The sequence below is a fragment of the Sceloporus occidentalis genome, unplaced genomic scaffold (genome assembly GCF_023333645.1).
Source record: "Sceloporus occidentalis isolate IW3139 unplaced genomic scaffold, rSceOcc1.0.p SCAF_1, whole genome shotgun sequence".
NCBI classification, from domain to species: Eukaryota; Metazoa; Chordata; class Lepidosauria; order Squamata; family Phrynosomatidae; genus Sceloporus; species Sceloporus occidentalis.
The window spans coordinates 57,943,590-57,958,370 of NW_028316981.1; the positions used below are offsets into that span (position 1 = coordinate 57,943,590).

Consider the following 14,781-nt stretch of genomic DNA (forward strand, 5'->3'; position numbering starts at 1 on the left):
CAAACATCACACTTAGACTTAACACAGGCTTAAAGTGCAAGAACTTTTCTGATTTGAATATGGAAGAAAGGTGAGATGAATGTGTGGTACTGTCGTGTTTTAAAATCATTTCCATATAATTTTAACTTTGTGATTTCTTCCCAAAAGCAACAACTAATATTGTAGACTTAAGGTAGTACTGGGATTTTGTTAAATCTTGTTGCAAAGACAGTACAAAAAAGTCTACTTGTTTGACACTTTGATGGTTTTGTTATCAGTATTCACTACAAGTAAATGAGTAGATAGTTAATGTTTCCAATTTTCTATAGTCTACTAAGTATGAAAATGTGGATAACACCTTTTCACATATTAATGTAATAGATAACGCTAATGTTACCCTGAATCTTTTCAGTGTGTGACAAAGAAGTATTTTTTCAAATTGTTAAACTGGCATAATCCAGGTACATTCATAATAATTGGAATTTTGCCATTACACAGCATAAATGTGTTACTTCATGTATTTATAGTTTGTTCCTTCCATTTTTTTTCTTCATAAAATTAAATAGTTCCAGGTACATTTAAAAAATGCCAGTACAAAATTATTTAGCAAACATAGCTAATTAAAAATAATAGTTGTAAGCCGCTCTAATAGCCTTTAGGGCTGAAGGGCAAGGTATAAATACCATAAATAAATAATAATAAATAAATAATGGTTTCCAATGCTGCCTATTTCTGTTCCAAAACGTAATGAATAAATACTACTAAAAAAATAATAATAAGGAACCTTTGGGTTCTGGTTTTCATCTAATTTGCCCATTTAATCAGTTCTGCCTAATTACAGTAAATGTTTTCTACATGATTTAAATTTTAAATGTACATTTTGATGATATCCAGGTACTTAATTTTAAATCTTCTTCATCCACTAAGTAACACAGCAAAAAATAACAAGGTGACATGGGGATCTAAAGTTGCTGTTGTTTCCCTCGTTAATTTCAACATGCCTATAGGAATCACTGGGATTGATTTGGCTTGATCTGCAGCAATGTATGGTATACAAACTTACATTAACTTGTCTTTGCTTCATTTTTTACTTCTATGCAATGTAATGATCTGATATAGTAGTAGATTTATGCAGTTGCTGGATTTTGATAAACTGAATCAAAAATTAATACAGATGTAGATGTTGACTTAGTACCCAAAAAAATCCACCAGTATTGTGGAAATGTTTTTTCTGGGCCAGTCTTTCCAAATGTTTGTGAGTTTTTCTTATTTTTTTTAACCAATATTTCTAGTACACATTTTAAAAACTTACTCTGCACTGTTTTACGCAAATGGATTGCAGATCTTTAACATATGCAGATTATATTTTTTTATTTGTGCAATTGCGGCTAAATTTTAACACTGTGAAAAAGCTGACATAATGATGTAACACAGAGAAAGGTCCTGTGAAAGCACCTACGACACAAACATAACTCCACATTAGGATATTGGAAAAGCCACGTTTACTCAGCCCTAATGATTGTGTGTGTTTGTTTTTATGAAGACTGGTTTACTCAGCAAACATCTACCATGAGATTATGATTAAGGCCAGCTGTCATGAGATATTTAGGTCTTGGCCTCCCTCTTCCTGCCAGGGTGACTGGTTTTCCTTTGGTAAAAGATTGCACCTGTATGCTAGAGAGGAGTATCAGGTTGAGGCTGTGTAGATATTTCAGAGGCACTTCACAGTGTTGCTTTAGGACCATTAAAGTGAATTCTGACATACAGTCAATAGCTGTCATCCCCGTCCGTGTCTAGGGACAAGCAGGAGCAATAATGGAGATTATCCCAGTCACCAGAATGTCCCATAAGCATTATGAATCTGTGCTCTAAACCTAATCACACATGAAAAACTGATAAAAGTGATATTACATAATGTTTCCCTTACTTTCCTCACTGGTTGTGTGTGAAAATTAGAATTATGACATGTTAATATTCTCTCTAGAGCTGTCTACAAAATTACACAGAATATCGCCCTACCAATGCTCTGTTATTGTAGGTTTCAGCTTGCCATTATATTAATTCTTCTTTTCTCCCTGTCATGTTTGATGTAATCTGGATTTGACTGCTTTTTCATATCTTAAGAATCATCCATTAATGGACAGAAAATTACACTAATGCTCAGAGGGAGATTGAGACCTGTTTTCTTTTGTTGTTATTTAGTGAAAGTAAAAAAAGATTACTATGCAAACCTATTTATCGTTTAATATTTTTTCATCATACCTATAGTTACTGATGCCTCTGGAAAAACAGAAGAGTCTTTGAACTGGAAAGTCCAGCATAGGACAACTATTGAGTCCCGCCTGGTTTAGTGATCTGAGATATGTGGTTTTAATATGTATGATATTATGAATACAAACGATGATGTTGATGATGACATACCTACTCAGTATGTCATTCAACAAAGCTTGCAGGATATTCACAAGAGCAAGACAGTGAATACAGAAAAGAATGATAGGTATGTATAACCTTCTGGATGTTTCTTTTAGCAGTAACTATGAAGTTATTTGTAAAAAAGTCTGAGACTTGCAAAATATTAAGAATTGTTTCTAGAATAATAATATGCTCATGTTATTTCCATGTTCAGTATAATTTATTTCATTTTTAGTCCATTCTTTATCCCATAAGGTCTCCACAGTGACTTACAAACTGATTTATCAAATATGAGGCAGTTCTTGCTGTAGGCTTGCAGTCTCAAGGACCTGACCCCAAAAGAGAAAAGATTGGAGGAGAGGGGCAAACTCTGTCACTAGGTTACTGATTATAAAACTAAACAGATACTGATTTGAGTAGAGAGGGACTGGAATCTAGTTGGTGACTTACACCAGAGGCCCTTAAATGCTCAGTTGGCACCAATGCTGGTTCCATTCTGGTACCAAGGAAAAATACGGCTTTTTATGAAAGTTTTTGGGACCTAATTGATTTCATCCAAATTTACACATCCAAATGCTTTTAAATTGTCTTAAACTGATTTAACCTGATGTAAAATCTCTGGCTTTAACTTGTCAAATTGTTTAATATACTTTTAGCCTGTTTGTTTGTTTTAAATTGTTTTAAATTGCTTCACTTGATTTCATGGGATGCCTCTCTGAGAGATCATGACATGGGATAGGATGTAAATGTTCATGGGATGGCACGAGAATCAATCCACTATGACTGGCTTTATCCCCACATGCCATCTGTCAAGTGTCACATTGGCATCCAATCTTTTTGTGGTTAAGGCATAGCAGTGGTGGGGAAGACGATAGCAAAAGCCATCTCTGTGAGGAGACAAAGTTGCCTTCTTGAATCCCAAGCTTCATCTCCAGACAGGGGTAGTTTTCACTACTGCCCCCCCCACCACATCCATCACAGCACTTCTAGCCCCTTTTCCTCTACCACTGCCCCTCCTCCTCTGTTTTTGCCACTATCTTTTCTACCATTTTAATTATGCTGGAAAATAGGATCGTAGTCGTATGTTCAGCATGTCATTGAGTGGGGCTTAAGGACAGATGAAGAGCTGCTGTTTTCTCATCCTCAGGAGTCAGAGGTGGAGGTGGAGATGGAAGTGGAGGGAGTAGGGCTGTTTACTAGCTTTGTCATCTCACAGTGGTGTCATCAGTGGAGATGGTGACAAATACGCTGTGGTCAAGGTAGAGTTTTATGCAGTGATCCAGCCAAGGTAAAGCAGTGTACATTTTAATTAACCACATTCAGGCCTTTTTACTCTTCCTCTTACATACAGTAGGGCCTCCTTATTTAAGCATCTGTAGCTGGCAAACCCTGTTGTCCCCTATGGCGGCACATGCAAGGGGTTGTGCTAGTGGGTGCATACATCACACTGCCATTAAGCACAACAGGACTTGAGATCCCACATTTTTTGGTATCTGCAGTGTGTGTGGTGGGGTCTGGAACAGATTTCCCGTGGATACCAAGGTCCAAATGTAGCATGGTTTTTAGACAGGTTTCACAATTAGACAATTTGACAAAGGAGATTATCAGATGAGAGCAAAGTGGGTTGCTCCTGTCCTTAAACTGTGCTAATCGTGTGATTGGGGGCCAAAGATTAGCACACCCCCGCGTGCTTATCCTAGCCTTCTGCCATCCATAAAGAGTAATGGAGCTGCCATTTGGTATTAACAAGAACTCCAATTAATACCAAATGACTGCTTCATTATTCTTTACAGATGGCAGAAGGACAGGATAAGCACACGGGGTGTGATCATCTTCACCCCAGTTGCGTGATTAGCACAGTTTAAGGACAGGAGCAAGCCGCTTTGCTCCCTTCTGATAATCTCCAAGGGCATAATAGCTTAATTTTGACTGTGCAGTGCAATTTAGATAATTTTGTTCATTTAATTCTCCCATGGAAATGAATGGGACTTAAAAGTACTTACCTTTTTGCCCATTACCTATCACTGTGTGCTGAATTCTATATAACTGAGGGTTGTTATAAGAACAATAAGTGACTAGTCCACATTTAATCTGATCTTCTAAGTAGGACTGAAAATACATGGTGAAAAATTAGTAAACCAAAGGTGAATGTAGACATACAAATGGTGAGTGTTAAATTCTAATGTGTGGCGGATGGAGGAGAACCTAACATTTATTTTGTATGGTTTTGTTCTGTCCTTTTCTTGAAAAACAAAAAAAAGTTTTTCGTCCAATCTTATGTATAAACCCAAACAACTCTAGAACAGCTAGAAAATATTGATAGGTGTAGCACAGCTATTTCACTGGAATTGAAAAATTGTAAACTGCATTCATCGAAATTGCCAACCATTTTTTGAACAAGCTGTCTCGATTTCATTATTGCCTTAGTCATTGTCTGTGTTGATATTGCCATCATCTGGCCATAAGGTAAATTTCTTGACATTTGCTTTTTTTTCTTTTTTGCAAAAACTGAAAACGAAAGAGGCACTGATTTATATGAACCTTCTTCCTGCTAATTAGTAGATCCAGTTTTTTGTGCAACTCATTTCTGGGCATATTTACTTGGAAGTAAGTTGTACTGTGTTCAGTAGGACTAAGATTTTGGCCTGTTTGGCAAGGCTGCTGCCCATTACACAATCAGCATGCAGCCCACCAAAGGATTTTGGGTGGCCCACGAGGGTCTGGAACAACTTCAAGGCTCCTCTGCTGCTAGGCCTTCTCCTGAGGAGAAAGCCAGGCAATAGAGGAGAAGGATGGGCAAATGCTTGCCCAGCAAGGTCCCTCTACCATCCAGCTTTCTCCTGAGGAGGAGGCTGGGCAGTGGAGGAGGACTAGGCTGGGCAAATACTTGACCTACAAGGCTCCTCTGCTGCTTGGTTTTCTGCTGAGGAGAAGGCCGGGTGGAGAATGAGGATGGGTGAACACTTCCAATGCGCCTCCGCTGCTCGGCTTTCTTTTGAGGAAAGGGACAGGCAGAGGAGGAGGAGGATGGAATATTAATTAATTGATTGATATTTAATTAACACCTATCTGCGGCCCAAAGAAATTAATCTATTCTAATTTTGGCCCCTTCCTGGTGCCAAGTTGTGCAGGTCTGGCATAGAGGATGGAAACCTCATCTTTCAATAAGCTTTCTTGATTTGCTGCTCACAAGCCCTGATTCTAATTTGCAAGACACTGTGGTCCATCCATGTCACTACATACAGATATTTTGTCCAGTCCTAAATAAATCCCCCTATTTAGACACCCAACAAACATGAATATCTGAATAGCTGAGTGATCTCTTGGCTTTTCAAAAGGGCTTCTATTAGAGTTAGAGGCCTATAGTCCCTAACCATAACCATACTTTTTAACAATAAAGTCTGAATGTGGCGTTTGTCATTTAGAATCTTGGTTTTGGTTTTGGCTTTGGAACCTGATGTAGAAAACAAGTAACTAAAGTGTGTGTCTTGTCCTTCAGGCCAAAATGGAACAACTAAAATTGCTTTTTAGCCAGATTTTGAAATATAGGCCGGAATCCTATTGGGATGTTATGTGCTAATGATTAAACTTACATGTGTGGGAAATACAATTGTGAAGATGCATAACATCCATATTCAATAGTGGGCTGCTGCTTCATAACTGTGCAGTAAGAACTGGCACAATAGGACAGTGCTCAGGAGATTCCAGTGGTGGTGGTGGTGATGGCTGGCATCCTGTTAAGTAGTCATGAGATTGTAAACTGGACTACTTGTTGTATGCCTTCAATTAATTTCTTATTCAAATAAACCTGGGATAGGATTGCCTCGGGGTTGTCATAAGCTGGAAATGACTTTAAGTGCCATGTACATTGATGGTGCAATTATGAAGGTGAATAATGTAAAAACAACAACAGAGGGTGGGAAAGTGTCTGTAATGACTGGGAGAAAGTAACCACTGTCCCATTTGTGGCAATCTTTGATTTTTTTTTTTATTTTTATAGAGATGTTTCTGAAAACGCAGTATTAAGAGGTCAAGGTAGAAGGCAGTAGAACGAGAGAGGAAGACCACGTACCAGACTCAATCCAAGAGGACACAGCCTTAAGTCTGCAGGAACTGAGCAGAGCAGTTGAGGATAGGATGTCTTGAAAGTGCCTCATTCATAGGGCTGCTATGAGTTGAAGTCTATTTGGGGGCAGTTAACAACAAGAGCAACAAACCTCTTGGATTTGTGTTGGGACCCTCCATGGGAACTTAAAAATAAGTGTGTGTAGAAATCTAATTACTTTAGTAACATGGTTATATAATAAACTTGTCAATTTAATATAAACTGTATTTTTCTCGTTTAAATTCATTTTTACATTCTGCACTTGTAAGGGGGAATCAGTATGCAAAGGGATCTTGTAGCACCTTTGAGACTAACTGAAAGAAGTTGGACTCAAAGGTGCTACGAGATCTCTTTGCATACTGATTTTCCAGACCAACGCTGCTAAATATTTGAATTATAAGGGGAAGTGTTGTTTTTTAATTTGAGTTATTGTTTTGTTGTCTTTGTAGCTTTAGTTTTGCTACAAGTGAAAATCACAAGAAGATAATTGCTGCCATTCGGACAGTTAAGTGTCTTTGTTACTTAATGAAGTATGCTTTGGCATGGGGGGGGATTTCAGATGAAAAATAAAGCATTTACTTTGCTTTATGTCACATAGACTTTTAAATAACCAGATTAACCAACTCGTAATGAACTACTGTGTGCTGAGAGATCCTATGAAGCCCATATAATTTTAGTTGATAATTTGCCTTCCAGGCTTCCTGTCCTTCTTAATCTTTTTTAAAAACCGGAAAGCTGGCTTGCTACAAAGCCCCTGAAGTCACCTTTATGTCTGTTAATCCTGCTGGGCATTCTCAGAGTCATTTTGTGAAAATAAAAATGCTGTGTGGATGCAGCCCAGTGCTTCCTTTTAAAGGTTATGTCTGGTTGCCCTGGAAAAATGTTAAGAGCTAGGATGGTAGTCCAGAGCATCTTGGAGGGCAAGAGGGAAATGGTGGTGGTGGTGGGGGGGGGGGGGGAGAGTGGTGCTATGTTTGTGCCTTTTGCCAGCTGTTTTGGTGTGGGACAGCATGCGGGCTTGTTTCCCTGTGTTTTGCCTGGTGTGTTTTGTCAGGATTTAAAGCATTTGTGTTTTGTGTGTGTGTTTTTTGCTGTTTTGTATGGGTGTGAATGTTTTTACTTGTATGTGCATGTTTTTCTTTGAGTATCTCTAATTTACCTGTTCTTACATGGGTGCTTTGCACAGACAAATATGTAATTGTGAAGTCGAAGGCTTTCACTGCCAGCCTCCATAGTTTTTTGTGGGTTTTTCGGGCTATGTGGCCATAGAGTTTTTCCTGATGTTTCTGAAGATGCCAGCCATAGATGCTGGCAGATGTCAAGGAAAACTCTTCTAGAACATGGCCACATAGCCTGAAAAACCCACAAAAAACTATAAATAATTTGTAACTGCAAAGAGGTTAGCCCCTTCTCTGGTTTGTACTCAGGTCTCCTTCCCATTGCACAATGATAGACACTATGGCTTTAACTTTAATTGCCATGGTTGCACCATGTGTGATGGGGCTCTAGAGTTCTCTGGGAGATAATTCTAAATACTTCACAAAACTACAGATCCCATGATTACTTAGGATGCAGTCATGGCTGTTAAAGTGGTATAAAAGTACTATCATTGTGTAGGTGTAAGAAACCTCAGTTTCATAGCGAGTTATGATTCTCTGTTTTGCAATGCATACCCCACCTCTGCCTTGTACTTAGGATCTAGGGCAGGTTATTTTTCTTTTACAGTTTGCTTTCTGGTGGGCAAATAAGTGTTTATCCACTCACTACAAACATTTTATGAATGAGCAAGTACTGTTCAGTGGCAGACATTTTGAGAACATACCAATGGCATCGTTAAAATTCCCAGTGTGCCCACTGGTCCACACAGGCCCTGCTTTTCACTAGAGTTCATTAAAGTTAACAATATTTAGAATTATCTTAGCAAGTACATTTCTATACCACTTACTGACATACTAAGTGGTTTACAATATGTAAACTAATTGCCCACAACAAGCTGGGTACTCATTTTATAGATCTATGGAAGAATGCCAGGTTGAGTTGACCTGGAGTCCCTGGCTAGTATTGAACTCAATATGCTGGTATTGGTTTGTGAATGAGTGACTGCAGTACAGGCATGTGACCACTGCACCACCAGGGCTCTTTGACTTTAAAGTACATCAGTATACATTGTTCTGGCTGTTATATCAACAGGTGAAGAAGCGGCTCTGCTCAAGCTGATGAGGAATGGCTCTGCTTTTCAGGAGACAGACGGAGAAGGTTGCCTTCCTTTGCATGAAGCTGCATCACAACCAAATAAGAATATTCTAGAAATAACTCTGAAAGGTGAATCCACTGTGGGTTTTTCTCAAGGTTGACTTGTATAATCTTTTGTGAGCCCCCAGGTCCAATTTAGGAAAAAGGTGGCATATATATATATATATATATATATATATATATATATATATATAAAGACAGTCAGCCCTTCCCTTATGTGGGGGATCCGTTCCAAATACACCCACCCCAGCGTAAGGGGGAACCATGCATGCTCATGCACACACACCATTCATTTAATTGTAGTGCAGCTTCAGCGTAAGCTGAAAGCCGCATAAACAAAGCCCGCATACGGTGAGGGCTGATTGTAAATTATTTTGCTATGTAAACACATGTCTCTTTGTCATGATTTTCTTTCAGCTTCCCACTGCATTGTATGGCAGCAGACAAACCTGAAAGGAGAAACACCTCTGTTTTTAGCAGTGGACAAGTGTTTTGCAAAAAATGTACATTTTCTGCTCCTCAATGGCTTTAATCCTGATGTTAGAAATGAAGAAGGAGATTCTGCTTTAATCGTTGGTAAAACAAATTATACTTTTTCTCTGCCAGTCTTTAAGTACTGTTATTATATTTAAATTGGTTTGTGCATATTGAACATGCATATCACACAAAGATCTGGGATACAGTTGCCTATTTTGTGCTCAGTGACCCATGGACTTGCTTCTGCTCTGTCATTCTTACTCTAAATGTGCCTCACAATTTCCAAAGCCCATCTCTTCCCACCATCTCTGCTACCACAATTGCACTTTCCTACTCTTTTTGCCTCTTTAGGAACAGACTGAAGTATGTAGGTGCTTCAGAATCTAAGGCTGAGTTATCTCAGCCGGCTAGTGAATGGACAGCCTCTGGCACAGTAAACTTGGAAAACGTTTTGAAGAACATATGCTTCTCAATTTACAGGCTGAGTGTCCCTTATCTGAAATGCTTGGGACAAGAAATCTTTTGGATTTTGGAATATTTGCAGATAGGTAGGTAGGTAGGTAGGTAGGTAGGTAGATAGATAACCTTGGAGACTGAACCCAAGTTTAAACATGAATTTTAATTTTGTATTTACTTTATACACATAGCCTGAAGGTAATTTTATACACAATGTTTTAAATAATTTTGCGCATGAAACAAAGTTTGTGTACACCGAACCATCAGAAAGCAAAGCTGTCACTAACTCAGCCACTTATGTGGACAATTTTGGAATTCTGGATAAGGGACATTCAATCTGTATTATGATTTTGCTCAATTATAGAATTATGATTCTGAATATATACTATAGAAGTTATGTGAAAAGCCAGTGGGGTTCTCTTTCAGTTGTTTTTTTTTCATAGAATGAAACCCTAAAACTGCATCAGCATGCAGCTGTTGTTCCCACAGAACACTTTAGCCTGCTGCCTTCTTCTGTCCTCCTGGGTTGGAAGAGAGGGGGTTGCTTGGGGGTGTTGCCTGCCTAGAGCAGATCAGTTGGTTTCTCTGGGTGCAGTGTTCCCATGCAGATTGGTGGCTGAGATTGAAAGTCTCGCTGGGCTCCACTTATTCTGAGGCACTGTTCTCCCTGTTATGATAGTGTCCTGTAGAATGAGGTTACTTGGAGAGGAAGTCCATTATTAGCTTCAGAGAATCTTAATGATCTATGGAGAGCTCCACTGTTCTCTTGGGCAAAAATGGTATGATACAACTATGTTCAGGTCTGGTCTCTTTGGCAATGGAGGACTCAGAATTTTTCTTCATACCGAACATTCTTCCTCCAGAGGCAGAACTCATTGGTCTGCGGATTGTTCAGCTACGGGTCTTGCTGCAATCAAGTATCACATGGCACTTGATGAGGTTATTTTCCTCTGAGTCACGCAGGGTCCAGAAGGACAACATTATCACTTCTTCTGAATAGAGTGAGATTAGGGGAGCTGCTTTAGCCTCGGGAGAGCCCTGCATAAAAATAGACTCATAAAATCACCCCTCCATATACACGGATTATTTTTACCCACAGATTGAAAATATATTTAAAATATATATTCCAAAAAGCAAACCTTGATTTTTCCATTTTATGTAGGAGACACCATTTTACTATACTATTTTATGAAGTGGGACTTCAGCATCCATGGATTTTGGTGTCCATAGGGGGTCCTGGAATCAAATCCCAGCTGATACCAAGGGCCCACTGTATTTGTGTTATGTTTTTTTTTTTTTAAATCTACAATGAAAAATGAGCTTCATTGTAACTTTAGCCTTTTCCATTCTATGTGACCTTCATTGCTGCATATAAATACCATGGGACAGCTAAGTAAAAGGTTTGTCCTGAGATGGTTTCACAGGAGACAGAAGCATTTCTGTTCAGTGTCTTTTAAAGTGAACCTTTTAAATTTCCTCTTTCCAATTTTATTTTTTTACAGCTATTAAACACAACTCTTATGAAATTGCTTCCTTGCTGATACAATTTGGTGCTGATGTCAACCTACAATGTATAAATAAGAGGACAGCTTTACATGAGGCAGCCAGGCTAGGCTTAAAAGACATTGTGGAGCTTCTGCTTTGCTCGAAAGCAGACCCAGATCCACGGAGTTCCTATGGACTGACACCTTTAGCCCTGGCAGCACAGAATGGGCATACGGAAATTCTGGAAATCTTACTGCATAAAGGTGAGAACTAGTATACAGGGCCTTTGAAAATTAGATGTGCAGTTTAAATCCCATTAGTTTTCTGGCAGATGAATGTTTATGTGACATGTTAAGTGCATGTTCACTTCCTAATGTTTAATGCAGGATATTAGAAGTTTAGTCTGCCTTCTGTGAGGAGGAGATATAATAGTCTGTACTATGTTGAATGGGGGGAAAGCTTTGTCCAGGTATAAATGGATATACTTTCTGAGTCCTCAGTGTACTCATAGCAGTCAATCTGCAAGTCAATCATATCTAATGTGATAGTGCAGATCTTTTCATGGTCCACACAATTCAGGTTGATCATAAAGTGTACAGTACATATTGGCTCAGTAAGTTAGGGTGTTTGGTTAAAGATGCCTGTTCAGTATTCTTTATTGGTATATTTGGCGTGCTTTTACAGTGCAGATGTGTTCACAAATGCTATTGGCTTAGCTCGTCTCAAGTTGCTATAAAGGAGGAGCTTGGAATCAGTAAAACAGTTAATCTTATTTCCTTAGAACTTTAAAATGTGGCATAGTTGGTAAAAAGGTAAATGTTGACATGAACGTCTAGTTGTAAGCAACTGTAGGGGGTGGTGCTCATCCCCATTACTAAGCTGAAGAGTCAGTTTTCTCCGAGGACTGCTCTGGTGGTCATGACTGCACTGAACGCTGTTACCTTCCCACCGAAGTGGTACCTACCTATCTACTTGCATTTGCTGGCAGAAGCTGGGACTAGTGACAGGAGCAAACCCCATCATGCAGTACTCGGGCCTCAAACTGCCAACCTTCCAGTCTTCCAATAATCAGAATTGGCAACTTAACCACTAAGCCACCACATCCCTGACATAGTTGGTAGATAGTACTATACCAGTTTAGTAAGAAACAAGTAAGTTTGCTGGGATATTTGGTAGCAACAAATGAGTGCATATAGGGAAATGTAATCTGCTACTCCCATTTTGACTTTGACAGCCTTTCTCTTGTGCAGCATTCTTCAGCCTCAGTAAAGCCCTGCACTAGAATCATATAAGAGATTAATAGACTAATATTGAGCCTATAGTCTCACATTCTTGCAAACAAATCAACTTATTGCAATATATTTCTTCTTGAAAGAGCTAGAATTAGCAATATCACTGTGCCGTTTGGGTCTTTGGCTGCATGTGTAATCTCACTAAACCTCTATTACTCTTTCCCAAGCAGGTGTCAATGTTCTTTCCCAGGCATCCGATTGTGCATCCATATTATTTGAAGCTGCTGGAGGAGGAAATCCAGATTGTGTCTCTCTCCTTTTAGAGTATGGTGCTGATGCCAATGTACCAAAGCATTCAGGTCATCTGCCTATCCACAGAGCTGCTTACAGAGGACACTTCTTGTGAGTTAGAATATTCTGACTTGGTGTATGAAGTTGGGGTGGTGGGGTACCTCAATAGTCATAAAATGAGCCCTGTAGTTCGTCACATGTCTGTGGAGATCAACAATACCTTAGAGGTGAGTAGTTTGTCAGGTTACCATGACCAGATGCAAAAAGGCCCCCTGCACCTTTAATAACTGCAAAGAAGAGAAATTATTGAAACAACCCATGTACGGACAGGTTGCTTACCTGTAACTGTGCTTTTTTGGAGTGATCATCTGTGACCTCACATAACATGGGATCTCTGTGCCTGCACAGTGCAACTTTCAGAGCTTCCAAACATTTTTGTTTTCCTTTTGCTCTTGTGATCCTTCTTCGTTGGCTCTCATTTTTAAAGTGTTGACTGGGAAAGGGACTGGTAAACAGTGCACAACGAAGAGCCGCTATTCATGCCTGCTTTGTCTCTGTTGCCTTGTCACCATGACTGAATTATTCTTGAATATTTTGGATGTCTTTCCTTTCCTTCTCAGAGCTTTGCAGATTTTGGTTCCAGTGACGCATTACTCTGCCATAAAGGAAAGTGGAATCAGTCCAGTTCACTCTGCAGCAGCAGGAGGGCATCCTCAGTGCCTCGAGTTCCTTCTAAAATCTGGTTTCGATGCTAATTTTATGTTGCATCAAAGAATTCGCAAAGGTTATGATGATGAGAGAAAGTCAGCCTTGTATTTTGCTGTTTCTAATGGGGATATTACCTCGGCTCAGCTGCTCCTGGAAGCTGGAGCACTACCAAACCAAGACCCAGTTAACTGTCTCCAGTTAGCCTTGCGGATGGGCAACTATGAACTCATTAGTCTCCTACTTCGCCATGGGGCAAATGTGAACTACTTCTGCAGGGTTAACACAACACATTTCCCATCAGCTCTGCAGTACACACTGAAGGATGAAGTCATGTTAAGAATGTTGCTGAATTATGGATACAATGTTCACCGCTGCTTTGACTGTCCTCATGGAAACAACGTGCATGCCCAGTACATATTTGAAGGGTGGACCTCAACTGTTATCAAAGACACAATGGTAAGTACTTCCTGTGGGAGGGAAGCTTTTTCTGCCTTGATAGATTCCAAATCTGGAAGGGAGGCTCAATGGGTGTTGGGACCTTTTTTAAAAAACTGAAGCTGAATCTACAAATTGAAGGAGAGATATACACAATCTACACATTGATGTTTCAAGGGAATCACGGGATTGCAGAACTGAGTGCCATTCTTAAAAAAAAGTCCTCCATAGAAGAAATTACAGGTGCTTGCTTATCTATTTGTAGCTAGTGCTGCTTTTGCCTAATTTTATTAGCTGTATAGTAGATTAGCAATTGGATTTGTGGGGAAGGACTGAAGGTCTACTAGGTTCGTTCTCTTCAGTCATGCAAAATGCTGAATTCTGTGGGCTCACACTTTTCTGTTCTTCTTTCTCAGTTCTGTGAAGTTATTACTCTATCATGGTTAAGGCACCTATCTGGGAAAGTAGTGCGTGTGATGCTAGATTACGTTGATCATATCCAAATCTGTGCTAAGCTTCAAGACGTTCTTCAAGAACAAGAACTGTGGCCAGAAATTCATGCAATTTTGAGTAAGTACAGTTAGTATCTATAGAAAGGTGAATTGCAGGGATGAATGAAAATGGGTATGGACAGGTTGCTCACCTGTAACGGTATTTCTTCGAGTGGTCATCTGCGAATACATACAAATGGGTTGTACTGCGCCTGCGCAGTGCCTTCGGAAACTTCTGGAATCACTAGGCAAAGTACTCTTTGCAACATATAGAAACTTTTTGGCGGTAACTCCGCCCATCCCTTATAAAGCCCCTGCTTTCCCGCTCTTTCCCCAGTTCCGCAATTTTCCGCCAAGTAGGCGATAAGGGTGAGCCAATATAGAGCAGGACACTGAGGGGAGGATGGGCGGGATTTGTATGTATTCGCAGATGACCACTCGAAGAAATACCGTTACA

The 14,781-nt window shown here is 39.6% G+C and overlaps 1 protein-coding gene across 3 annotated transcripts in view; it reads left to right on the forward strand.

The window, feature by feature from the left end:
• ASB14 (ankyrin repeat and SOCS box containing 14) overlaps positions 1 to 14,781 on the forward strand; it is a 22,972-nt gene continuing 8,191 nt past the window's right edge. Inside the window, exons 1-10 of one of the 3 annotated variants that reach the window (XM_089522283.1) lie at positions 1 to 70; positions 2,248 to 2,476; positions 6,946 to 7,000; positions 7,424 to 7,430; positions 8,693 to 8,818; positions 9,167 to 9,325; positions 11,185 to 11,430; positions 12,630 to 12,801; positions 13,311 to 13,854; positions 14,250 to 14,403. In XM_089522283.1, the coding sequence (XP_089378409.1) occupies positions 2,355 to 2,476; positions 6,946 to 7,000; positions 7,424 to 7,430; positions 8,693 to 8,818; positions 9,167 to 9,325; positions 11,185 to 11,430; positions 12,630 to 12,801; positions 13,311 to 13,854; positions 14,250 to 14,403 (1,585 nt within the window). In that variant the 5' untranslated portion in view covers positions 1 to 70; positions 2,248 to 2,354. Of the gene's footprint in view, positions 71 to 2,247; positions 2,477 to 6,945; positions 7,001 to 7,423; positions 7,431 to 8,686; positions 8,819 to 9,166; positions 9,326 to 11,184; positions 11,431 to 12,626; positions 12,802 to 13,310; positions 13,855 to 14,249; positions 14,404 to 14,781 lie in introns of those variants that run through there. The other 2 variants (XM_089522265.1, XM_089522274.1) reach the window with 2 other exon arrangements.